Genomic DNA, 26200 nt, shown 5'->3' with positions numbered 1-26200 from the left:
GTTCTCCGTCTCTAAATCTGTGTTTGTTGTTCAGGGTTCGTAGATTGTTATGTATGTGATCGATTCACTTGTTTTTCCATGTCTTTGTTGTAAGAGGGATCCAGGTAGCGTCTGCCTAGTCCGCCCTCTTGGCTCCGCCTGTCCACATTTTTATTTTTTTATTTTAATTTGGATGAAGATTTACAGAACAAACTAGTTTCTTATAACACAGTTAGTACACGTTGTTCTATGACATTGGTTAACAACCCCACGACATGTCAACACTCTCCCTTCTCAACCTGGGTTCCCCAGTACCAGCTTTCCTGTTCCCTCCTGCCTTCCAGTCCCTGCCCCAGGGCTGGTGGGCCCCTTTAGTCTTATTTTGTTTCAGATGCCTGTTCAATATTTGACTGGAGGGTAAACCTCAGGAGTGACCTCATTACTGAGGTGAAAATGTGTCCGGGGCCATACTTTCTACAGCCTCTGTCAGGCCAGCAAGCCTGGTCTTTCTTTTTGAGTTAGAATTCTGTTCTACATTTTTCTCTAGCTCTGTCTGGGACCCTCTACTGTAATCCCTGTCAGAGCAGTCAGTGGTGGTAGCTGGGCACCATCTCGTTGTTCTGGACTCAGTCTGGTGGAGGCCGTGGTAGATGTTATCCATTAGACCTTTGGACTAATCTTTCCCTTGTGTCTTTAGTTTTCTTCATTTTTTTCCATGCTCCCGAAGAGTTGAGACTAGAGGAGTATCCTAGGTGGCTGCTCACAGGCTTTTAAGACCCCAGGCACTACTCACCAAAGTAGAATGTAGAACATATCTTTTATAAACTATGTTATGCCAATTGAGCTAGAAGTTCCCCAGGACCATGGTCCCCACAGGCCTCAGCCCAGCAATTCAGTCCCTCAGGGAGTTTGGAGCTACCATGACCTTGTAAGGCACATTTTTTAAATAAATTAAGAAAGTAGAAAACCAATGTTGATTAAAAGATTTGAATAAATCAGTCAGCAGTTTTCAAACAGTGGAAAATATTTAAAGTTTTTAATCCTAAAATAGAGGTTACACTTCATGTTAGACATTTAAAGAAAAAAAAAATTAACACCAATAACAAAATATAATTTTAAAAAGAAAACCTTTATTAAAAATTAATGGCATTACCTGAATGCAAACAACATATGCAGTAAACATGACAGAAATTAAGTATCTAACACATGGAAAATGGGAAAAAAAAAATCTTTCTGAAATAATCTTTGAACAACAGAGAAAATTAAAACTACAATACTAGTATATGTAGGTGTTATCAAAAAATGTATATCTGTTTAGCAATCTCCTTGACCAAAATTTCTGGAATGCTCCAATCCCTAATTCATTGCCTATTCTTAACCTTATATTTTTTTCTCTAGCGACAGTTTTCAAAGAAGTGAATGAAGCATTTAACTTGAGAATTTATTTTTATTGAACGTAATGAATCTGTAGAAATCAGAGTGAAGACAATGATTTTTTGAAATATCCAGAAGTCCAATGGAAGTAATTTACTGAGGCTTGCTGATAATCATAGAAAGGTAGGATTTTCAAATGTATTGCAAGTTTACACCAACAATACATCACCGCATGCAAGGTGTTAAACCGATGAATTTACAACTTTCCAGGTCCAAAGGTGTTACAAATATTGCAAGGATGTGCATATTCTAATGAAAATGGGCCCCATATATTAGTACTATACAAAATGTACTTTTTGTCAGATTTAAACTTTATAGACCAGGAATAATTTATTTTTCACAGTTAAGAAAACTGAGGTTTAAGGTGTTCATAACTTATTAAGGGTCATGAAGCTAAGAGGGTAGCAGACCTGGAATCTACCCTGCCATGCCTAACTCTAAAACAAGTGCCCTTAACCATTGTGCTATACTTCTTCTCTGTATAATACTTAAACTGACTTCTGAAACTGTTATCATTATGCCAAAAATGTAGCTAATGTTTATAACTGAATTCTATGAAATTGGTTATGCATGGAGGTTGGTATGATACAGTTTAAAAAAACGACCAAACCAAACCCTTTGCCTTCAAGTCAATCCCAACTCATGGTGACCTACAGGACAGAGTAGAACTGCCCCACAGGATTTCTAATGGACAGCTGGTGGATTTGAGCTGCCAACCTTAGGGTTAGCAAATGAGCTCTTAACCACTGGGCCACCAGGGCTCCATTACCCATAACTAAAATCTTTGAAATCAGATATGCATGAAGGTTGGTCTGATATAGTTTAAAAGATGATACCATATTTTCTTGCTTTGCACATTAATTTCCCTTAAAAGCATATATATGTAAATGACAAGTTTAACTCATATCTACTGGTTTCCAATTACAATACAGTTTTCTAAAAAAAGCTTATTGCTGGAGATGTCTAAGATCATATATAGTTAAATAAAGAATGGCTCAACAGAAACAGAGACTACTTGAAAGATTAGATTGTTTTTAGAGAGAAAAACCAAAGAAATACCTACTAGGAAAGAAAGAAAATATGAGATTAAATAGGGGACATCACCGTCATCTTAAATGCCTTGTGCTCTCTCTCCTGTATAACTCTAATGAGAGCATTTTTCACTTCTTTGTTCCTGAGACTATAAACGAGTGGATTCAGCATGGGGATCACAATCGTATAAAAAAACAGAGGCCACTTGGTCCTTTCCCAAGGAGTAGGACTTACCTGGCTTTAAATAAGTAAAAATCATGGTACCGTAGAAGATGGTGACACCCAGGAGGTGGGAGGCACAGGTAGAGAAGGCTTTTCGCTTTCTTGAAGTAGAATTGATTTTCAGGATAGTAGAGAGAATGGATGCGTAGGACACAGAGATTGTGATAAGAGACACCATTAAGGTAGAGGCAGCAAAAATGAGAATCATAATCTCAGTATCATGTGTATCAGTGCAGGACAGGGCTAAAATTGGGGGTGTGTCACAGAAAAAGTGACGGATTACATTGGAATCACAGAAATGCAAAGTGTTTATGCAAAGCACGTTGACAAAGGAGACACCGAAGCCAATCACATAGGATCCAGTGATGACGGAACAGCGGAGTGTCGTGGTCATAACAACTGGGTATTGTAGAGGGTTGCAGATAGCTACGTAGCGATCATAGGCCATTGAAGAGAGAAAAAAACATTCAGTGGCACCCAAGAAGACAAAAAAATAAAGCTGGGTGAAAAAAAAAAAAAAAAAAAACAGCCCACAAATGAAATATACTTGGTAGAAGTCAGTAAGTTCTCTAAGGTTTTAGGAGTAATGACCGTCGAGTAGCTGAGGTCAAGGAATGAAAGATGACTGAGGAAAAAAAACATGGGGGTGTGAAGCTGGAGATCCAGGTGGATTATTAGTATCATCCCTGTATTCCCCAGCAGAGTAACCAGGTATATCAGGAGAAATAAAGAGGACCAGCCGGATCTATTCAGAGTCTGTCAGTCCCGTGAGGATGAAGTCAGACACGTTTGTATTATTCCTTCTGCCCATAGTGTGCAACTCCTGTAAAGCATAGGAGGTTAAAGTTGATACTTAGCAGCAGTGACTTCAAATAGGCTTTTGTTTGGATGAACGACCTGGCGTTAAAAAAAAAAAAAAAAGTTTTGTGTTTCCGGAAATTGATAATGAAGAGTGGTTTACAAAATATGACTGAACAAAATCTTAATTTCGTTGCCATGTATAAATACGGGTATAAATTGACATTGGAATGTTATATAATCAATAAGTAACATATATTATGTAATTAACATGAACCTACCAGTGTCCACAATGCTTATGTTTGCTAACATGTTCAATCTCCATGGAAATATCATACTGTAGGTGTTACTATTATGCCCATATTTAGATAAGAACACTGGCAAGGAAGTTTAAGCAATTTATCCAAAATCAGAGCTTGTAAATGTTGCCCCTGTGATTAAACCATGTTATGTTTATTACGAAAACATGTTCATAACACTATATCCTTAATTGTAATAAATTTCAGCCACCTAAGAAAATTCTAAACAAGGTAGTAAGTAGAAGTAGAAACATAGTTTTAATGCATCCTTTACTGTCCTCTTACTTCCGATATTATTTAAGACTACAGACAAATCAAAATTTTCAGCCTCTGGGGTCTTTACTGTCATGCATTAAAATTGAAGATCGCAGATTATTCATTTCCAGAAGACATTTTGTTTTCTTCACTTGAGCATTAAAAATCAAATTCCTTCTGAAAGTTATATTTCAAAAAAATGTACATTGCTCATATACAATTGATTCTATTAACTCTGTATATTTGTTTCCTCAAATGCTGGCCTTACTTAGGGTAAAAAAAAAAGATCGAACCGGTTGCTGTCAAGTCCGACTCTTAGCGACCGGGTGTATGTACATATGTATTATATTCTTCCTAGAATGTCTCCGTTTTATTTGATCTGACCTAAACCAAATCAAAACCCACGGCTTTCCAGTTGATTCTGACTCATGGCAACCATATAGGACACAGTAGAACTGCCGCACAGGGTTTCCAAGGCTGTAAATCTTTACGGAAGCAGACTGCCACGTCTTTCTCCCATGGAGCAGCTGGTCGGTTTGAATTTTTGGTTAGCAGCAGAGCACTTAACCACTGAGCCTACGGGGATTCTTGATCTGACCTAAAACCCTCTAATTTTGAGAATCATACTTACATTGAGCCAAAGTTGGTGAAATTTTTTTCTTCCAATATTACCTGACTAGAATTTTGTCAAGCTCAAAGTTTTCTTCCAAAAATACATATATAAAACATTCATAGAGATGAAAATTTCTGTGATATATTTTTTCTTTCAGATGTATTAATTTTACGTTTTCACGCATGCATTTTTTTTCCTGAGATAAATCAACCTACAAATTTTGTTCAGTTCCTAGTCAAACGTAAAATTCACAAGAAAATTTTATCTCTTAAAAAATACCTGCGAACTGCTATGAACTTAAGCAGAGCAGAACATCCCTTACCGCTCACCCTAATAATTCCAGGGCACCTTATATACTGGGAATTGCTGATAATGCAACGTTCTATCGTCCTCGGGGACTGATTTCCAAGAGAGATTTCCTGGCACATTTCCAAGGATAAAAGTTCAAGGACTAATGCATTCATGTTAGGCTTGTAACAGATTGTTGCCTACTCTCTTTGAAGCCATATAATGAGGATCATGGTGGTTTGGTCTTCCTTTGTGATACTCCACATTTTTTACTAGGATGTTAGAGAACTCTTTCTAGAGAAATAATTACTCTGTAACTCAAAGTCCAAGTAGTTAACTATGAATTTTTGAACAGCATGTTTTTTACACTGAATTATTTTAAAGTATGATACTATCATAGGAACAAAATGTGTTTATTAAAAAAAAAAGTTTGAATACATGAAAATATAAAAAAAATACTCATTCAATTCTGTTATTAATATTTTGGTTATTTTTTCCGATTATTTTTATTTGTGCATAAAATGCTTACATGTCTATTTACATAGTGTACCAATTATCATACTACACATTCAGTGTCTTATCCTCATTGTATCACTAAACACTTATAATACCCCTTGACCTATATTAGATTAACCTTCTATAAAACACATAATTTCATGTGTCACGCATTGACTGGTTCCCTGCAGATAACTTATCTCCAGGAATATTCACTAGCAGACTGCGGGGACACTTTGCTGCATCACAAGGAAAGCATGGTGCCGGTTCTCCATTCAGGTCGCCAGTGTCATCTTAATTCATCTACCCAGAAATCCATGCAAACTGTTTTACCTTTTCAGCGCACTGGGCTTTTGTTTCACACAAAGAAAAATGAGAGCAAAAAGAAGAAGAAGAAGAAGAAAAAAAAAAAAAGGATCATGAGACAAGTCAACATTTTACAATGCTTTATTATAAAAGATTAATATATTTAAAAAATTATTCCTCTGAATATGATCAGGTCAAAACTTTTCTTAGTTACAAAGGAAAAGGAATTAAAATATGAAAAAAGCTGAAATACTTTATTTAAGATTATTTGTCCAAGATGAAGAAGCAAAGAACAAATCTGAAAACAAATATAAACTTGGAAGCAGAATAAAACATTCTTGTGATTTGTGTTGCTGGTATCTAGAAATATAACTACTTTTCATATACTGTATCTGTACGCAGATAAAGCGTGTCTTCAGCTTTTATTCATCAGCTGCACCCGCCTCCTGCAGCGCACCCTCATAAGGCCTGCCATGCCAATTCTTTTCCATATGTTGCTGTAAAAATTTCACATAAGGAGCTTCTGAAAATACCTTGAGGGGTTAGGGCACAGCCAACAAACAAATGCAGAAGGAGAACGATATTTGTGTAAAAATACTGTGTTTACTTTATCTTAATATATTGTCACATTAATTTATTTTATCTTGTAGTTTTCTTTTTTTTTTTTACTTTGTCTTAGTCTATTGTTATATTCGTTTATTTTATCTTATACTTTTTTGTGGATTCTACAATCAGGAATAAAAAAAAGTAGTTTAACTTCTTTTCAAATCTGTATGCTTTTTTATTTCTTCTTCTTGCCTTTTTGTCCTGGCTAGGTTAATCCACACAATGCTGACTAGAAGGAGGGAGAGTATATGTATCCTTCTTGTTTCAGGTCATTGGGGAAAAAATTAGATATGCACCAATTAAACAATAAGTTAGCCATTGCTGTTCCATGATGTCCTTGATCAGATTGAGGGAATTATTTTTATTTTTATTTTTTATATCATGAATCCATTATAACATCTTTTCCTTTATTATTATTTTAATATGGTAGATTACATTGACTAGTTTTTTAATATTTACCTAATCTTATGTTTCTGAGTTAAATCTCACTTGATTATGATGTATAATTATTTTCAGTGTTTCTGGTTAAATTTGCATTTTTTACTAAAGATTTTTAAATACATGAGCATAAAATGTAAGTCTTTTTTTTTTTTTTTCCTGTAATGAATATTTCAAATTTTGGTATTAGACTTCTGTTACACCCACATAATGATTTTGGAAGAGTTCCTTCTATTCTCTTTTCTGAAAGAACTCGTGTAATATTTGTATTGTTTCTTCCTTAATTGTTTGATAAAAGTTACCATTGAACTATCTGGGTCTAAAGATTTTAGTATTTCTTTTTTTTTTAAGATAGTGGTACTTGTGAATTTATAATCATAAATTTAATTTTTAGTATATAGTGGGATGTTTCAATTTCTTTTCCATCACATTCAATTTTGGTAAATTGTGTTCTAAAAACAATATTCCCATTTCATTTATTTTTTTTAATTCATTATTATATATATGTTTATAATATATTCCCTATTGCATATGGTATCTGTAGGTGTTTGTGTCTTATCTCATATCTTGCTGAACAATCTTTCTAGTGATTTATCAATTTTGTAACTTGTTTTTTCAAAGCAGAAAATTTAAACTGTATTCATTTTCTCTATGTTTTCTGTTTTACTTATTTCTGCTTTATGCATGTTCTTTCCTTCAGTTTCTAAACTTCGGGAAATTTGTTCTTCTTTTACAAACTTGTCAAGGTGAAAACTTTGATCATTGATTTGAGACTTGTCTTACTTATTATGTAAAATTAAAATTCCCCCTTCCGCCTGGGACTACTTAGGCTGCATCCACAGTTTGTGATACATTGTGTGTTCATTTTCCTTCAGTTTAACACTTTCTAATGATTCAATGAGAAGTTGACATTTGAGCTAAGACTTAAAGAAGGGAAGAGTTAGTGATGGAGGTATGTAGGAAGAAAGTGTTCTCAGCAGGCGGAATGTCAGGTCTTTGATCCGTTTTGAGTTAGCTTTTGTACATGGTGTGAGGTATGGTTCTTGTTTCATTTTGTCCAGGGGATGGGCTGGGCTGTGCAACTGCAGGATTAGTGAAGAGGCCTGCTTAGCAAGAATGCCATTAGTCAGTGGGGGTGGGGAGAGGATAAACAATAAAGTGTATGTATGTTGATGGTTATAATGTTATGCAGAAAAACAAGGTGGTGGGAAAACATGGGGACAGTTGGGTTTGCTATCTTAAGAAAGAATTTTCAAGAGATGGAATCCATGTAACCTCATCTTAAACCTGGGCAGTACATTTTGGACTTCATGCCTGGTTTGTTGAATAAAATGGGGCAGAAGTGACACTGCATGTCTTTTGAGGTCATAAAAGATGGTACAATCTCCACCTGGCCCTCCCTCTCCTTCAGGAAACTCTCCTTTGAAACCCAGCCACCTTGTTGTGAGGACCCCAAACAAGCCCATGTGAAGAGATCACATGGAGAAGCACTGAGGCCTTCAGGTAACCATCAACTGTTTTCAGTGTCAGCTGTCACAAGTGAGTGAACCTTTAGATGATTCTAGTTCCCAGGTTTCGAGTCTTTCAGGTGGAGCTTCAGACATTGTGGAGATGAAATATGTCATTCTTGCCCACCTGAATTCCTGACCTACGGAATTCATGAGAAAAATAATGGTTGTTTTACACCACTAAGTTTTGGGGAAATGTGTTATACAATCATAGTAACCGCAACACAACCACTTAACTTTGAGATTAACCATGAGTAGCTTTGAGCAAAAGAATGTTACAAGGTGGGTTGTAGCCAAGTCTTGAAATACATTTGTGTTCTCAGGAGAGCCCTCGTGAATGTCTGTCATTGCTGCCAGAACAACAAGCTCCACTAACCTGCTGGTCCAAACAGGATGAGAGACATGTGGGGCAAACCTGAGCCCAGCAACAGCCTGGAGTCCAGCCTCGTCGAGCCCAGCCCAGATCAATAATTCTAGCCAACGTGCAGATGCATGAATGAGAGTTTACAAACTCCATTTAAAGCAACTCAGTTTTGGTTGATTTATTGTGTAGTAAATACGTGATCAAAAGTCATCCCCAACCATTTGAACACAACCTGGAAAAAAGAGCCTAAGTTTTATACTAATAATGGCATAAAATAGAGAAAAATAATCTCTAATAACTCTAAAACACAGGACTTTGACTATACATTCCTAGAAAGATAAACCTAAGGGAAAAGGATAAACAAAGAAATCTTGAACTACATTTTGAAGCATCATTTTTAGTAAAAATATCTATTTATTAGTTTGAAACAAAATCACACACATACATTTATGCACACATACACAGGAGTATGTACACACTCTAGAATAAAGCAAATAGGTAATAATGACAATGTCTTAAGAGCTGAGATTTTTTAGTTCAAGAGATGCTGAAAACATCCAGGTTCTATAAGAGCATGTGGAACTGAAATTCTTGCTGAAAGAAATGTTTGGAAATACAGTCTGCCACAGCCAGGAAACTCTCCTCAACCACCGCTGGGAAGAAGTGCAAAGTTACAAGGCAAAGGTTGGGAATCCACAGGAGGTAAAGAATTGAGAACAATAATGTCATCTACCTACATGTGAAGACTGCTAAAATAGTGACCTTTTTGTTACATATCCGGGAGTCCCCAACATATGATGGGTTTTCCTTCTGACAACTGCTGTGCCATAAGTTGGTTCTGAGATAAGTCGAATATCTTATTTTTTTTTTTTTAGGTTTCATTTCCTTTTATTATCAGGATGTTTATAAATCTGATCTCTATTTGTATTTGAGGGTTGGAAACATTGCATCTGAGAACAATAGTATCAACAAATTATGTGCTGCAGCGTTCAATACAGTACATATTACTAACAATCAGATGTACAAAAATAATGGTCAGTTGTAAAGTGCAGATCATTCCAACTCAAATACATCATACATTGGTGACTACCTGTATATTTATCACAATTAAAAAAAAATAATGCTATCTACCATACTTTATTACCATACTTTTTTCTTTTCTGATTTACTTTTTAAGTATGTAAACTTTCATGTGATTCCAAAGAGAAAACAATAAAACAAGCTCTACTGAAAAAAATAAGATGAAATTTGCAGAGAAGCCTTCAGTGGACAGATCACATTTGAGCAACTTGAAAGAAGTGAAGTAGACAACCGTAGAGACACCTGGAGGAGGTGAGGGTGTGGTAAATGGAGTAGCCAAAACAATGTTCTGTAAACTAAGACCACAAATGAAAGAAATGCAAGGACTTTTTTAATAGGGCACCATATACTTACAGACTGTACACTAATAATTACCTTTATTTTGAAACCTGATACATCAAACATATTTTGAACTGAATGGAGGAATTTGAATATGGAGAAGTAAAATATATTACTACTTCTTATGATGGGCAAGGAAAACATAACATGCTTTTGCTCCAAGGGACAAAACAACAAGAAAATGTAAATAATTTTCAAAGAACAATTAGATGTATGATTATATTAATGCTAAAGAAACAAGCGTGAAAGCCACTTGACGTTAGCCATAGAAGAATACATATTCATTACAACTGGAAAATAAAAATAACACGTAAAAACTACATGATGGGTAAATATAAATAAGACCGCAAGCCGTGATGTTTCACACAATTATTAAAAACTGAGCAGGAAATTTAGAATAACAATCTCTGGTAGGAAAAAAAAATACAATCAGTTTATAATTTTCAATGATGATGATGGTTAAAAGCCTTTAAAAACCCATTGCCATCGAGTCAATTTCAACTCACAGCAAACTCATAAAAGTCTTTAGGGTGACCAATATTAATCACAAGGAAAGAACTCGTATGAGCATAATAAAGGGGAATGAATAACGAGGTAGACAGTATCTTCAACACATCCCTCCAATAATGCAGTAGTGTGTTTCAAGGTTGGCCCTTATAATAATTTAAAATACAAAATATTACATTATGAAATGAAGTTTGGAGGAGTCAGACCCCTGTAATACAGATCAGAGAAGAAAAAAGCTAACAAGCTCACTCGCAGGTGCACACAAACACAGGCAGATCCCATCCCATGAACTACCTTAAGTCATTCCCAAGACTAAAGACTGATTCTCTTTATAGAAGATTTGTTTTAGATCATAGGAAATATGATCAAAACTTTAACTATTATGATGAAATGACTTCACATGATCAAGAGATTTCCCTATACTCTTTTTTTTTTTTACCCAATGTCCCCTAGCCTTATCAATGCTGGCACCTCACTGAAATGACCTTTTTTTTTTTTTTTGTCCTCTGTTTTTATTAGTTCTGTACACTTTACTGCTTTGCTCCCAAGTTATCTGCTGTCATTTCTTATTGTTAGTGAAACTTAGGGACCCTCGCACCTTAATTCTCTAATTTTCTGCTCTCATTTTGCAAACAGCTGAGAAAACAGAACATCAAGCTGTATTGAGGGTCAATTTACTCCTTTGTTTACATGTTTCAGTGTGACAGCCTTCTCACACATGGATGGCCAAGCAAAAACTCAGCCACTGCTCAGATAGCTCTTTACTGACTTGTACAGGTCTATGTTCTAAATAATGATGTTTCTAAATAATCTAATACAGTGATCGGTATTCACTATAAACAAATAAATGATAATTCACCTCCTAAATTTCAAGACTCAAATTGATCCTTTATTTTGTGATATGTCATATTAGGTTACCATAATATTTTCCTGAAGGTTGGAGCCATTTAATGTCTGAACCCACCCAGGTTTGTTTTTGTAACATGCACAGATTTGTCATGGAGATAGTTTTTTATGTATGACTCTCAAGAGACCGTTCTTCACATCCTTGTTCCTCAGACTATAGATCAGTGGATTCAGCATGGGAATGACAATGGTATAGAATACAGATGCCACCTGTGCCTGAGTCAGGGAGGATGTGTTTTCCGGCTGTAAATACGTGAAAATCAGGGACCAGTAGAAAATGGTTACACCCATGAGGTGGGACGCACAGGTGGAGAAGGCCTTCTGCCTGCCCGCTGCAGACTGGATCCTCAGGATGGCTGCGATGATGGCAATGTACGTGACTATGATGATCAGAACTAAGGATGGTGGACCCAGCTAAAACAAAAATCACCATTTCTGTACTGAAAGCATCTACACAGAACAGGGCCAAAAGGGCTGTGGTGTCACAGAAAAAATGACTGATGCTGGAATCACAGAACGCCAAACTGCTTATCACACAAACAGATATCAAAGAATTTGTGAAGCCAATCACCTAAGGCGTGGTTCCCAGCCAGCTGCACACTTTTTGGGACATAACCACTGAATAGAGTAAGGGATTGCAGATTGCTACATAGCGGTCATAGGCCATGGATCCCAGAAGAAAACACTCACTACACAACAGACCAACAAAAAAGTACATTTGGGCAAAGCAGCCAACAAAGGAGATGGTTTTCTGGTTGGACTGGAAATTGACCAGAGCCTTGGGCGTCACGGTGGAGGAATAAAACACGTCAATGAATCCCAGATTGCTAAGGAAGAAGTATATAGGTGTGTGAAGTTGAGGGTCAATTCTGATTAACATGATTAACCCAAGGTTCCCCAAGACAGTGAACAGATAGATAAATAGAAATATCAGAAAAAGACTGACTTGAAGTTCAGGGTGGTTTGCGAATCCAGAGAAGATGAATAGGGTCACCTCAGTGAAATTGGACTCAGTCATTTATTTCGACTGAGGTCGGTCGTTGGTTTACCTGGTAGTAAGAACAATAAAAATCAGAGAAGGGTTCAGGTCTAAGGACCTAATAATCACAGCTTACTTAGACTCAAATAAAGAGAAGTCACCATGAAGGCAAATATTTAATGATTTCAACACAGTTAAGGATTTATTTGATTTTCATTTCTTACAACAGTGAGCTCAAGCATAACAACGATTGTAAGGATGGCTCAGGACTGGGAAGTGTTTCGTTTTGTTGTTCACAGGGTCGCTATGAGTCAGAATCAACTCAATGGCACCTAACAACAAACAGAATCGGCAGCTGCTGATTTAAAAAAAAAAAAATTCCAAGTTCAAAACTGTGTGGAATTGATAGCATCCCCCCAAATTTCTCTCTGAAATGATTTAAAGGGATTTCTACTGTGTTATGCCATCCTCTAACCCAGTTTATTATTAAGCCTTAAATTGTACACTTGTCAGTTTACCTACAGGAATTAATTATATTATTGGAAAATTAAATGCTCATTTGAAGAAAAGACGCTCCATGATTTGTGGATTGAATGATGCTGTTGTGTGGCAGCCTTATTTTTTTGTCACCTGACAGCTACTTCACAGTGTTTTTTAAAGAGCTGAATAAAAACTTAGATGGACAAAGTTTTGCAAGAGTTTGTAAAAAGAAAAGAAAATTAGGAATATCTTGCTTATTTTACAAATGTATGCTAAAGTTACTTGTACTTTTCTTCTATTACTTCTTTTTTTTTCCTCTCTATTGGTTGGTTAAGACCAAATTAGGAACTTAATCTATGATATATTGCCAATTATTTTGTTTGTGGGGGAACAGAAAAAAAGATTGCTATTGCTTCCAATATAAAGCATGTAATTATCTATGACATCAGGCAGTTGCCAATTCCTTGCCAAACATTGATATTCAAAAGTGGTAATAAAAAAGCTAGAAACAGTAAAATAAGTATGGTTTGCTATATTTAAAACAAAGTTTAAAAATATAAGGTGATCTAACATTAGAAGTAAATAAAAATATAGGATGATCTATCGTGAGACCTGTAGGGTCACTATGAGTCAAAGTCCACGCAACGGCAAGTTTTTTATTTTTTTTGGTTTATCATTAGAAGTTAGATTACTAATTCAATTGATGTAAATTTGTTATAAATACAATCCAAAGCTACCTGTGCAGTTAATTCCAGTTGGTTTCTGACCTATAACACTCTACTTAAATAACTCAAAGGGATTTGATGTTATTTAAGCGTACTTAAACGTTCAGCTGCTAACCAAAAGCTTGGCGGTTGGAATTCACCAATTACTCCTTAGAAACGCTATCGGGCAGTTCTACTCTGTCCTAAAGGATTGCTGTGAGTCAGAATTGACAGGACACTAGTGGATTCGTTTTGTTTTGTTTTTGATTTAATCATTAAGTACCCACACATTTCTTTCTGTTTATCCATGTATTGATTTAGAAAGCATTTATTCAACGAAGGCATTTTGTCTTGCTTCTCCTTAGAGACAGTTTTCTTAAGTCCTATTGGAAGATGCAGACAAGTAAAAAGGATACTTCTTATTATGGGAGATTCACATACATGCACACACACACACGCACACGCACACGCACACACGAGTTTCAGATCGGGTACACACGAGTTTCAGTTCGGACACACACACACAAAAACCCGTTGCAGTCGAGTCAATTCTGACTCACAGCGACACTACAGGACAGAGTAGAACTGCCCCATACGACTTCCAAGGAGCACCTGGTGGATTCGAACTGCCGACCTTTTGGTTAGCAGCTATAGTTCTTAACCACTACACCACTAGGGTTTCCATCATCAATACAGCATGATAAATAATTTAATGAATAAATATACAAAGTATTTTAGGAACAGCCACTGAAGAATGGTTATGCTGTTTTAGAATCCAGAAGTGTTCCACACAGTAGAAGCTTTAGAAAGGGAATATTTCTAGAAGAAAAGACAGAGAATTGGAAAATACTGAGGTTGAAATGTTCTCTTTATTTTTAGCAAATATGGAGACATTTAAAATTGTTGAATCATAACCTATGCATGGAATCGCAGAAAATGGAGAGATTAGAAGGGGAGATTAGCCCTCAAATATTCTCAAATGAAATACATTTTATTTTTATAAGATAATAAAATTAGACTTACCTGGAATTCAGTTATCCAAAGAAAATCTCCTTCTCTCTCTACTATCTTCTTAATTTCAGGTTTATGATCAGACATTAAGAAAAGAAAATCACCATTAATTTTTTGCATATATTTGCCTCATCTATGATTCTGAATCTTACGAATTGTCTGTTTAATGATCTATATCTGTTGTTTTTGTTGTTTAGCACAGAGCTTTATTGCCTATACGGATATATTTATAATTTATATATATATATATAGGATTTATTTCCTATATAATGGATCCCTATAAGTATGATGTTGATGAAAAATATATAGGTGTTTATGGTCATAGTACTGGGTATTGTCTCCTTCCATTGGTAGGATAGAAAGAGAAATTGAATTAACTAAGATAATTATTTAAAGTTTTTTTTTCCAGCTCAAACCTAGATTTGTAAATTCAGGGTTAATTCTGTTCTTAGTGTATTTCTAAAGCAGTGTCATGGCATCTCATAAAGGAATTGGTCAATTAGCATCTTTCTTCTCTCGACATTTGTATTTTAATTGTGCCCCAAGGTCTTTCCTTAATTTACTTGGAATACTTCTTCAATTGAAATATACAGAAATGTGTATTTCTTACTTTTATCTATTTCAATGTAAATGGTTGCACACATACTAAAATCATTCTAAAAATCATGTTTATATCCAAATATGATGTATAATTACTAGTGTATAAGAAATATTTTGAAGTTCTATAGGGATTATTGTATGTTTGCAAATTTGCCTCCAATTACACAGCACCTGCACATATATTATCCTCATCACCATTCATCGTCATCATCAAAATTTCTAAACTGATGGAGCTCTTAGTATACGTCAAGCACAGTTTTAAGGAATGTAATTCATAAACATATTTAATCTTATTACAGTGAGTGACGTTGGGACTAATAAAATACCATTTTATTAATAAGTAAACTGAGTCAAACTCTTCTTTTTTAATTTTATTATGTCTTAAGTGAAAGTTTACAGCCCACATTAGCTTTCATTTAAAAAATTTTGTACAAAAATTGTTTAGTGACATTAGTTGCAATCCCAGCAATGTGTCGGCACTCTCCCCCTTTTGCTTTCACCCTGGGTTCTCTGTATCCATTAGTCCAGTTTTCTTGTCCCTTCTTGCTTTCTCCTCTTTGCTTTTGGGCAGGTGTTTCCCGTTTAGTCTCGTATACTTGATTGAACTGAGAAGCAAGTTCCTCACATGTATTATTATTTTATAAGTCTGTCTAAACTTTGGTGAAATGGTGGACTTAGGGAGTGCTTCAGTTCTGAGTTAGCAGGGTGTCCGGGGGCCATAGTCTCGGGGGCTCCTCCAGTCTCTGTCGGACCAATAAGTTTGGTCTTTTTTTGTGAACGAGGGTTATTGTTCTACATTTTTCTCCCACTCTGTCCAGGACCTTCTACTGTGATCTCTGTGAGAGCGATCATTAGTGGTTGACGGACACCATCTAAGTTCTTCTGGGCTCAGGCTGGTGGAGCTGTGGTTCAGGTGGTCCATTAGTCTTTCGGTCTATTATTTTCCTTGTGTCTTTGGTTTTATTTGGAGCCCTGGTGGTCCAGTGGTTAAGAGCTACAGCTACTAACCAAAAGGTAAGATGGTTGTTCAAAAGCTTTTAAGACCCCAGGTACTACTCACCAAATTAGGATGTAGAACATTTTCTTTATGACCTATGTTATGCCTGTTGACCTAGATGTCCTCCGACACCATGGTTCCCAGCCATCAGCTCCAGTAACAGTCCTTCAAGGTGTTTGGAATATGTCTAGGAAACCTGTATGACATTGCCTTGGTCAAATTGTGCTGACTTTCCCTATATTTGTGTTGTCTTATCCGCTGTCTAGTTAGTGATTCTCTTTTGCCACTCCTCCCCTCCTTCTTAACTATCAGGTATTTTTTTTTTTCTGCAAATAAACCTTTTCTTGGGTTTTTACCATAGTGGTTTCATATAATATTTGTCCTTTTGTGGCTGATTTATTTCGCTCCGCATAATGCCTTCAAGATTCATCCATGTTGTGAGATGTTTGTTGGATTCATCATTGTTCTTTATCATTGCATGATATTCCATTGTGTGCATGTAACATAGTTTGCTAGTCTGTTCATTTATTGATGGACACTTAGATTGTTTCCATCTCTTTGCTATTGTGAATAATGCTACAATGAACATGGGTGTGCATGTGTCTATTAACGTGATGGCTCTTATTTCTCTAGAATATATTGCTAGGAGTAGGATTGCTGTATCCTATGGTACTTTTATTTGTAGATTTTTAAGGAGATGTCCTATTATTTTCCATAGTGGTTATACCATTTTACACTTCCTCCAGCACTGCATGAGTTCCAATTTCCCTGCAACCTCTCCAATATTTGTTATTTTATGGGTTTTTTTTTTTGTGTGTGTGTGTGTGTGTGTGTGCGCCAGTTATATCAGAATCAGATGGTATCTCATTGTAGTTCCGATTTACTTTCCTCTGATGGCTAATGATCGGGAGCAAGTCCTCATGTGTCTGTTAACTTCTTGAGTGTCTTCTGTGGTCAAGCATCTATTCATATCCTTGCTCATTTTTCAATTGAGTTTTTTGTCCTTTTTGTTGTTGTTGTTGAGGTGTTGAAGTATTCTATAGATTTTAGAGATTAGACTTTTGTCAGATTTGGTGCAGCCAAAATTTTTTCTTAGTCTGTCAGTTATCTTTTTACTCTTTTGGTGAGGTCTTTTGATGAGCATAAATGTTAATTTTGAGGTGCTCCCAGTTATCTAATTTCTCTTCTGCTGTTAGTGCATTGTTAGTTAAGGTTTGTACACTTTTTATGCCATGTCTTAGGGCCCCTAGTGTTGCCCTTATTTTTTCTTCCATGGTCTTTATCTTTTTAAGTTTTATATTTAGGTTTTTGATAATTTTGAATTAGTTTTTGTGTGTGGTGTGAGGTATGGATCCTTTATCATTTTTTTTTTTACAGATGGAAGAGTCAAACATTTTTAAGTAACCTTTCAAAAGCTATTTCTTAAGTATTAAAGTTGAGTTTAAACACAGTTTTCTTGTTTTCAGATGCTAATCTATTAAGTATCCCCTTTTACTGCTCTTAAGCATTTATTTTTAAGCATTTATTATTATGACAATTATTTTATTATGGGGGTATATATGAGGGGTATTGGGTTCTGAGATATTAATCACAAAGAGAATTATTTAGTGGATATGCCCATCAACCCTTTTTTAAAGCACTGTCAAAAAAAAAAAAAAAAAAAAAAACAAGGCTCCAGGAATTAACTGGATACCAATTGAGATGTTCCAACAAATGGATGCAGCAATGGAAGTGATCAGTTGTCTATGCCAAGAAATCTGGAAGACAGCTACCTGGCCAACCATCTTGAAGAGATCCATATTTATGCCTATTCCAAAGAAAGGTGATCTAACCCAATGTGGAAATTATTGAACAATGCCATTAATATCACACACAAGTGAAATTATGTTGAAGATCATTCAAAAGGGGCTGCAGAAATATATGGATGTGATAGAAATGGAACATCCCACTATATACTAAATACTAAATTTATGATTATAAATTCACGAATGCCAGAAAAAAAAAAAAAACTAAAATCTTTAGACCCAGATAGTTCAATGGTAATTTCTGTTAAACTTTTAAGGAAGAAACAATATAAACATTACACAAGTTCTTTCAGAAAAGAGAATAGGGGCAACTCTTACAAAAATTGTTGTATGGATCTAATATAAGCCTAATATCAAAATATGAAATATACATTATGGGAAAAAAAAATGACAGACATGTCTTTAATGCTCATGTATTTAAAAATCTTTAATAAAATAAAATAATAGAAAATTTAATCCAGAAACACTAAAAATAATTACCTATCATAATCAAGTGGGATTTATCTCGGATATGTAGGATTGGATAAATATTGAAAAATCAACCATATTAAAATAAGAATAAAGGAAAAGATGTTATCATATTGGATTCAGAAAAGATTCCTGAGATTTTTTTCATATTTCAATTTCTTTTCCTTTACAATTAAGAAAGTGTTTGACCTGATCCTATTCAGAGTTTTTATGATATATTAACATATCTTAATAATTATTTTTAATAATAATTTATATTATAATAAATTAATACATTTTATGATATATTAATATTTTTCTGATATAACATTGTAAAATGTTTACTAGTCTCAGCATCTTTTTTTTGTCCCTTCTTCTCTCATTTTTCTTTCTACACAACAAAAGCCAAGTACCTTAAAATGGTAATACAAGTTGCACGTATTTCCGTGCAGATGAATTAGGTAACACTGACCTAACAAACCCGAATAGAGAACCCACGTCACAGTTTCCTTGTTATCCCTCAAAATGTCCCCCTGTCTGCTGGTGAATACTCCTGGAGAGAATTTATCTACAGAGCACCAGTCAATGCATGACATATGAAATTGTGTGTTTTGTTTTTTTTTTTTTCATCTAACATAGCCCAAGGGGTATTATCAGTGTTTAGTGATAAAATGAGGGTAAGATACTGAATATATAGTATGATAATTGATACACTATGTAAGTAGACATATAAGTAAACATTTTAAACACAAAGAAAAATTATTGGAAGAAAATACATCAAAATATTAAAAACAGTTTTGAATGAGCTTCATTTTCTTTGAATTTTGTTGTATTCTCTACTTTTTCTAATAAGCAATGCTTTATTCCTATGATAGTATCATACTTAAAAGTATAAAGAGAATTTAGTGTAAAGAATGTACTATCCTACCATTGGTAGTCATCTACTCGGCCTTTGAGTTACAGAGTATTTAAGCATTTCGAAAAAGTTTATCTAACGTTCTAGTAAAAAATGTGGAGGATCACAAAGGAAGACTAAACCATCATGGTTCTCATTATGTCTCTTCTAAAGGAGCAGGAAACAATCTATTACAAGCCTAGCGTTCACATGTTAGTCCTTGAGCTTTTATTTTTGGAAAGGTGCCGAGCAATGTCCCTTGGAAATTAGTCCCCAAGGATGATGGAATGTTGCATTCTCAGCAACCTCCAGTATATGAAGTGCCGTGGAATTATTAGGGTGAGAGGCAAGGGATATTCAGCTCTGCTTAAGTTCATAGTCGCTCGCAGGTATTTTTTAGAGATATAACTTCCTCTCAAATTTTGCATTTGACAAGGAACTGAACAAAATTTGAAGGTTGATTTACCTCAGGAAAAAAATCCGTGACAAAAATGTAAACATTATGCATTTGAAAGGAAAACAATATTATATCACAGAAATTTTCATCTCCTTAAAGGCTTTATTTTATTTTACTTTATTTTTTTGAAGAATACTTTGAGCTTGACAAAATTCCAGGCAGGTAATATTGGAAGAAAAAATTTTCACCACGGTTGGCTCACTGTAAGTATTATTCTCAAAATTAGAGGGTTCTAGGTCAGATCATGCAGCCCTGGTGGTACAGTGGTTACACGCTCGGCTGCTAATCAAATCCTCAGCAGTTCAAATCCACCAAGTCAACCCGTGGGAGAAAGACGTGGCAGTCTGCTTTCGGTAAAGATCTACAGCCTTGGAAACCCTGGGGGGCACGTGGTACTCTGTCCTCAGGGTCACAATGAGTCGGAGTCAACTCCACGGCAACGGGTTTTGGTTTCTTTTAGGTCAGATCAAATAAAATGGAGACATCTACACATGCCTTACCATAAGTGACGCTAGGGTTTGTGGAAACAGACTTACGGAGTTGGTGGAATCAGCTGTATATGAGCAATTGTTCATATTTTGGAACTATAACTTTCAGAGGGTATTTTATTTTCAGTAGTCAAGAAAACAAAATGTCTTCTGGAAATGAATATTCTGTGGTCTCCAATTTTAATACATCACAGTAAAGACTCCAAAGGTTGAAGTTTCCAATCTGTCTTGTTTTAAATGACACTGAAAGCAAAAGGACAGTAAATGATGGATTAAAACTTTGTTTCTGTCACTGCTTACTACACGTTTAGAATTTTTCTTCAGGTTGCTGAAATTAATGATAATTAAGAACATAGTGTTATGAGCGTGCTTTTTGTAGTAAACCTAACGTGGTAGAATCACAGAGCCAACATTTACTCGCTTTTACTTTGGATAAATTACTTAAACTTCTGTGCCAATTTTCTTATCAAAAAATGTGAGTAATAATAACACCTATGGCATGATATTTTCATGGAGATTAAATGTGTTAGGAAAGCCTTGAGAACACTGGTCATTTCATGCTAATTACATAATATATGTTACTTTCTGATTATATAACATTCCAATGTCCATTTACACCCTATTTACATATAGCAATGAAATTAAGATTTTGTTCAGTCATATTTTGTAATCTACTCTGTATTACCAATTTCTAGAAACACAGAACTGTTCTTTTTTTCTTTTTTTTAATGCCAGATCATTCATCCAAACAAAAACTTGTTTGAAGTCACTGGTGCTAAGTATTAATTTAATCTTCTACAGTTTAGAGAAGTTGCATACTATGAGTAGAAGTAATAACACAAACGTGTCTGACTTCATCCTCATGGGACTGACAGACTCTGAAGAGATCCGTCTGGTCCTCTTTACTCTATTTTTCCTGATATACTTGGTTACTCTGCTGGGGAATACAGGGATGATACTAATAATCCGCCTGGATCTCCAGCTTCACACCCCCATGTATTTTTTCCTCAGTCATCTGTCATTCCTTGACCTCAGCTACTCGACGGTCATTACTCCTAAAACCTTAGAGAACCTACTGACTTCAACCAAGGATATTTCATTCAGGGGCTGTTTCACCCAGCTTTATTTTTTTGTCTTCTTGGGTGCCACTGAATGTTTTCTTCTGTCTTCTATGGCCTATGATCGCTACGTAGCTATCTGCAATCCTCTACGATACCCAGTTATTATGTCCGTGACACTCTGCCGCTCCCTCATCACTGCATCCTATGTGATCGGCTTCATTGACTCCTTTGCCAATGTCCTTTGCATGAACACGTTGCGTTTCTGTGACTCCAATATAATCCATCACTTTTTCTGTGACATACACCCAATTTTAGCCCTGTCCTGCACTGATACACGTGATACTGAGATCATGATATTCATTTTTGCCGGCTCTACCTTAGTGGTGTCTCTTATCACTATCTCTGTGTCCTATGCATCCATTCTCTCCACTATCCTGAAAATCAATTCCACTTCAGGAAAGCGAAAAGCCTTCTCTACCTGTGCCTCCCACCTCCTGGGAGTCACCATCTTCTATGGTACCATGATTTTTACTTATTTAAAGTCGAGTAAGTCCTACTCCTTGGGAAAGGACCAAGTGGCCTCTGTTTTTTATACGATTGTGATCCCCATGCTGAATCCACTCATTTATAGTCTCAGGAACAAAGAAGTGAAAAATGCTCTCATTAGAGTTATGCAGAAGAGAGAGAGCACAAGGCATTTAAGATGACGGTGATGTTCCCTTTTTAATCTCAAATTTTCTTTCTTTCCTACTAGGTATTTCCTTGGTCTTTCTCTCTAATAACAATTTCATCTTTCAATTGGCCTCTATTTCTGTTGAACTATTTTTTACTTGACTATATATGATCTCGGACATCTCTAGCCATATTTTTCTTTTTTTTTTTTTAGAAATCTAAATAGTAATTGGAAGCCAGGAGATATGAGTTAAACTTGTGGTTTAAATATATATGCCTTTAAGGAAAATTAATGTGCAAAATAAGAAAATAGGCTATCGTTTTTAAAACTCTATTGTACCAACCTCTATGCATATCCAATTTCAGAGAATTTAGTTATGGGTAATGAAGCCCTGGTGGCGCAGTGGTTAAGAGCTCGGCAGCTAACCAAAAGATCAGCAGTTCAAATCCAGGAGCTGTTCTTTAGAAACCCCGTGGGACAGTTCTACTATGTCCTGTAGGGTCTCTGTGAGGCAGGATGGACTCAACAGTAACGGGTTTGGTTTGGGGATTTTTTTGTTTGTTTTAAATTACAGTATATCAACCTCCATGCATATCCAATTTCAGGGAATTCAGTTGGGGATAATAGCTACATTTCTGGCACAATGATAACAGTTTCAGAGATCAATTCATGTGTTATACAGAGGGATGTATACATAGCTCAGTGATTATGAGCACTTGTTTTTGAGTTAGACCTTCCAGGGTAGATTCCAGGTCAGCTACCCACATAGCTGTAGGACCCTTAATGAGTTACTAACACTTTAAGCCTCAGTTTTCTTAACTGTGAAACATAAATAATTCCTGGTCCATAGAGTTATAGTAAAGTTAAATCTGACAAAAATGCATTTTGTGCAGTACTTAAATGGTGCTCATTATCATTAGAATATATGCATCCTTGCAATATTTAAGGAGGCCTGATGGTAGAATGGTTAAAGCACTCAGCTGCTAACCAAATGGTCGGAAGTTCCGACCCACCAGGCACTCTGCGGGAGAAAAATGTGGCAGTCTGCTTTTGTAAAAATTCACAGCCTTGGAAACCCCATGGGGCAGTTTTACTCTGTCCTACGGAGTCGCTATGAGTTGGAATCGACTAGAAGGCAGGGGGTTAGTGTGCAATACTTTGAATGCACAATGCCATTTGTTATGAAGCATTTCCTGGTGTTTTGTAAATTATTTTTCATTAACTTAATTGATACACACACCAATAGCTTAAAAATTAAAAAAAAAAAAAAAACTCAGCCCATCACATTTTTGGACTTGTAATGAAGTAAATACTGTAATATAATTAAGTATAGAAAAAAGGTTTACGTTAATATTAAAGAAAACTTGGAAAACATACAAAAATATTAAAGAAGATAGAGATGACCTAATCTTTCTTGGTATGTTCCTGGTCTTACTAATACCTATGTGTGTGTATATATTACACACAGAAACAAAAATTCAGTATTGTTTTGCATCTTTCTGCGTCCACTTACCTGTATAATATTTGTTAATTGCTTTGTCATTTAAACCTTTGAAATGAGCATGATCTTATCACGTGGGAAAATCATCTTGCAACACTTTTGGACCTGGAAAGTTGTAAATTCATCAGGCTAAAAACCTGCTTGCAGTGATGTATCATTGGTGTAAACTTGCAGAACACTTGAAAATCCTACATTTCTATGCTTGTCAACAAGCCTCGATACATTACTTCTATTGGACTTTTGTCTATTCAAAAAATCAGTGTCTTCACCAAGATTTCTATAGGCTAATCATGTTCTTTAAAAATAAATTTTCAACTTAAATGCTTCATTCACTTGTTTTAAAACTGTTGATAGAGAAAAATTATAAAGCTAAGAATTGACAATGAATTCAGGATTCGGGCATTCCATATACTTTGGTCAAGTGAATTCCTAAACATCTTTTTTTTTTTTTTAAATGTCCCCTACATATCCTACAATTGGGGTTTCAATTTTCTCTATTGTTCAAAGGTTATTTCAGAAAGTTTTTTTTTCATTTTCTGTGTATCAGATTTTTAATTTTCGTAATGGTTACTTCATATGTTGTTTCCATTCAGGTAATATCTTTATTGTTATTGTCTTTTTAATTTATATTAGGGTTTTCTTTTAAAAATTATACTTTGTTATTTGCATTAAATTTGTTTCTTTAAATGTTTAACAAGAAGTGTAATCTCTGTTTTAGGATTAAAAACTAATTATTTTCCACTATTTGAAAACTGTTCATTGATTTGTTCAAATCCTGTAAATCAACATTATGTTTTTCTGCTTTCTTAATTTATTTAAAAAATGTGCCTTATATATTAATACCATATAGAATTATTTCATTATAACTTATTTCTACTTTGAAGCATGTGTTGTCTGGAATCTCTCTCTTCATTTACATTAGAAATAAGTGATAAGCATTTTTTCAATAAGAATTTGTTGGCTTATTTCTAATCTTGTAAATGCATTGTGTCTTTTCTTATATTTACATGTTATTTCCATTTTCTGGTCTTTTCTGTAAACTACATTTGGCTTGCCTTCATTTATGTATTCTTTTATATATCCTGTAGGTCTGTATTGGCAACAGATTCTACTATTTTGTAGACGACACAAATCTCAAGAAATGCTTAAAAATTAACTCAGACTATACTACCATCTTTATAATACAATATAAAAGTAAAGAAAAAATATATATATAACATTAAATAAGAATAGTGTAACCTATGGGCAATATGACTTAGACTATCTGTATTTCCCATCTCATTTTTCTACTACATAAGCGCTTTCCAAGTTTTATGTACTATTTGTTCTTATGTATTTTTAAAACATAATTTTCTTGTTCATGGTACTATTCCAAAAATCTATGTATGGTAAAATTTCAACTATTTATGTAGTAATAAAGGCAATAAGACTGGAATAGAGCATGACAAAATGTGAACATTTTCCAAGTACATTTTATTTCCAAATAATTGATGAATAGATAGTAATATTAATGGGCATGGCTTATCTTCACAAGATAATTCTCAGATTTAAATAAAAATAAAACAATTGCTATCAACTTTATTCTGATTCATAGTGATCCCAAGTATGTCGTAGTAGAGCTGTGCTTCATAGTGTTTTCAATGGCTGATTTTTTGCAAGTAGATCTCCAGTCCTTTCCTCTGAGGTGCTCTGGGTAGACTTCGACCTCCATCCTCTCGGTTAACCATTTGTGCCACCCAGGGACTCCAACTTACAGATGGGTAATAGCAATATTCACAACTTAATTTTAGATAACTGAAAGCCATCCTTCTACTTGTTCATATTAAAACTAAGAAAGCATCCATAGGTTTTCTTTTTATTTCACAAAACTCACAAACAGTCCTTCAGCATATCATGTTGATTCTACCCACAGTATACACTCAGAGTTTGACTACTTCTCAACACCTCCTCTGCTACGGCCCTGGCCCAAGGAACTATTATATCAGCCTTAGTTACTGCTGCATCCTTTTAGTTTGTCTCTGTGCATTCCCTTACTCCCCTTGAATCTAGTTTCAAAAGTACCATTTTTCTTCTCAAACTTTGCAAGACTACCAAACATACTAAGAGTAAAGGCCAAAACACTTAAAAAAGCCTAAGGTACAACATGATCTTGCGCCTGTTTCTTTCCTCTGAGAATTCACCCTTTACTGTTCTGTCATACTCACTTTGTTTTGGCCACATTGACTCTTTCACTCCCCCCTGGACACATCAGTTCTGATACTGCCTAAGACTTTCCTGTCTGTTCTTCATTCAGAAATTTTCCTCCCCCAGATAAATGTTTGACTTTTTTTTCATTCTCTTTCTAGTAAGACCATCCTGCCCCATCACTCTTTTTGCTTCATTTTGTTTTCCATAGCACTTATCTCCATTTGGAAACCCTGGTGGTGTAACGCTTGAGCGCTACAGCTGCTAACCAAAGGGTTGGCAGTTCAAATCCACCAGGTGCTCCCTGGAAACTCTATGGGGCAGTTCTACTCTGTCCTATAGGGTCACTATGGGTCAGAATCGAATCCAAGGCACTGGGTTTGGCTTTTTTTGGTCATTTCCATACTCTTATTGAAAAATTGCCTTAGCAAAGCTTGAAAGGCCAAAGT

The 26200-nt window shown here is 35.3% G+C and overlaps 1 protein-coding gene and 2 pseudogenes across 1 annotated transcript; 1 reads left to right on the top strand and 2 right to left on the bottom strand.

Annotated features, from left to right (window-relative positions):
- Positions 1 to 2499: 2499 nt before the first annotated feature.
- On the bottom strand, positions 2500 to 3478 carry LOC126063777 (olfactory receptor 8H1-like; annotated as a pseudogene).
- Positions 3479 to 11559: 8081 nt separating this feature from the next.
- Positions 11560 to 12487, bottom strand: LOC126064005 (olfactory receptor 8I2-like; annotated as a pseudogene).
- An 8665-nt stretch (positions 12488 to 21152) lies between these two features.
- On the top strand, positions 21153 to 22100 carry LOC126063994 (olfactory receptor 8H1-like). The gene has a single exon (XM_049862553.1). It carries the CDS (start codon positions 21153 to 21155, stop codon positions 22098 to 22100), a length of 948 nt encoding a protein of 315 aa, XP_049718510.1.
- The last annotated feature ends 4100 nt before the right edge of the window (positions 22101 to 26200 follow it).

This window comes from Elephas maximus, chromosome 20, assembly GCF_024166365.1.
Source record: "Elephas maximus indicus isolate mEleMax1 chromosome 20, mEleMax1 primary haplotype, whole genome shotgun sequence".
In the NCBI taxonomy this organism is placed as follows: Eukaryota; Metazoa; Chordata; class Mammalia; order Proboscidea; family Elephantidae; genus Elephas; species Elephas maximus.
This window is presented reverse-complemented; position numbering and strand designations above follow the sequence as displayed.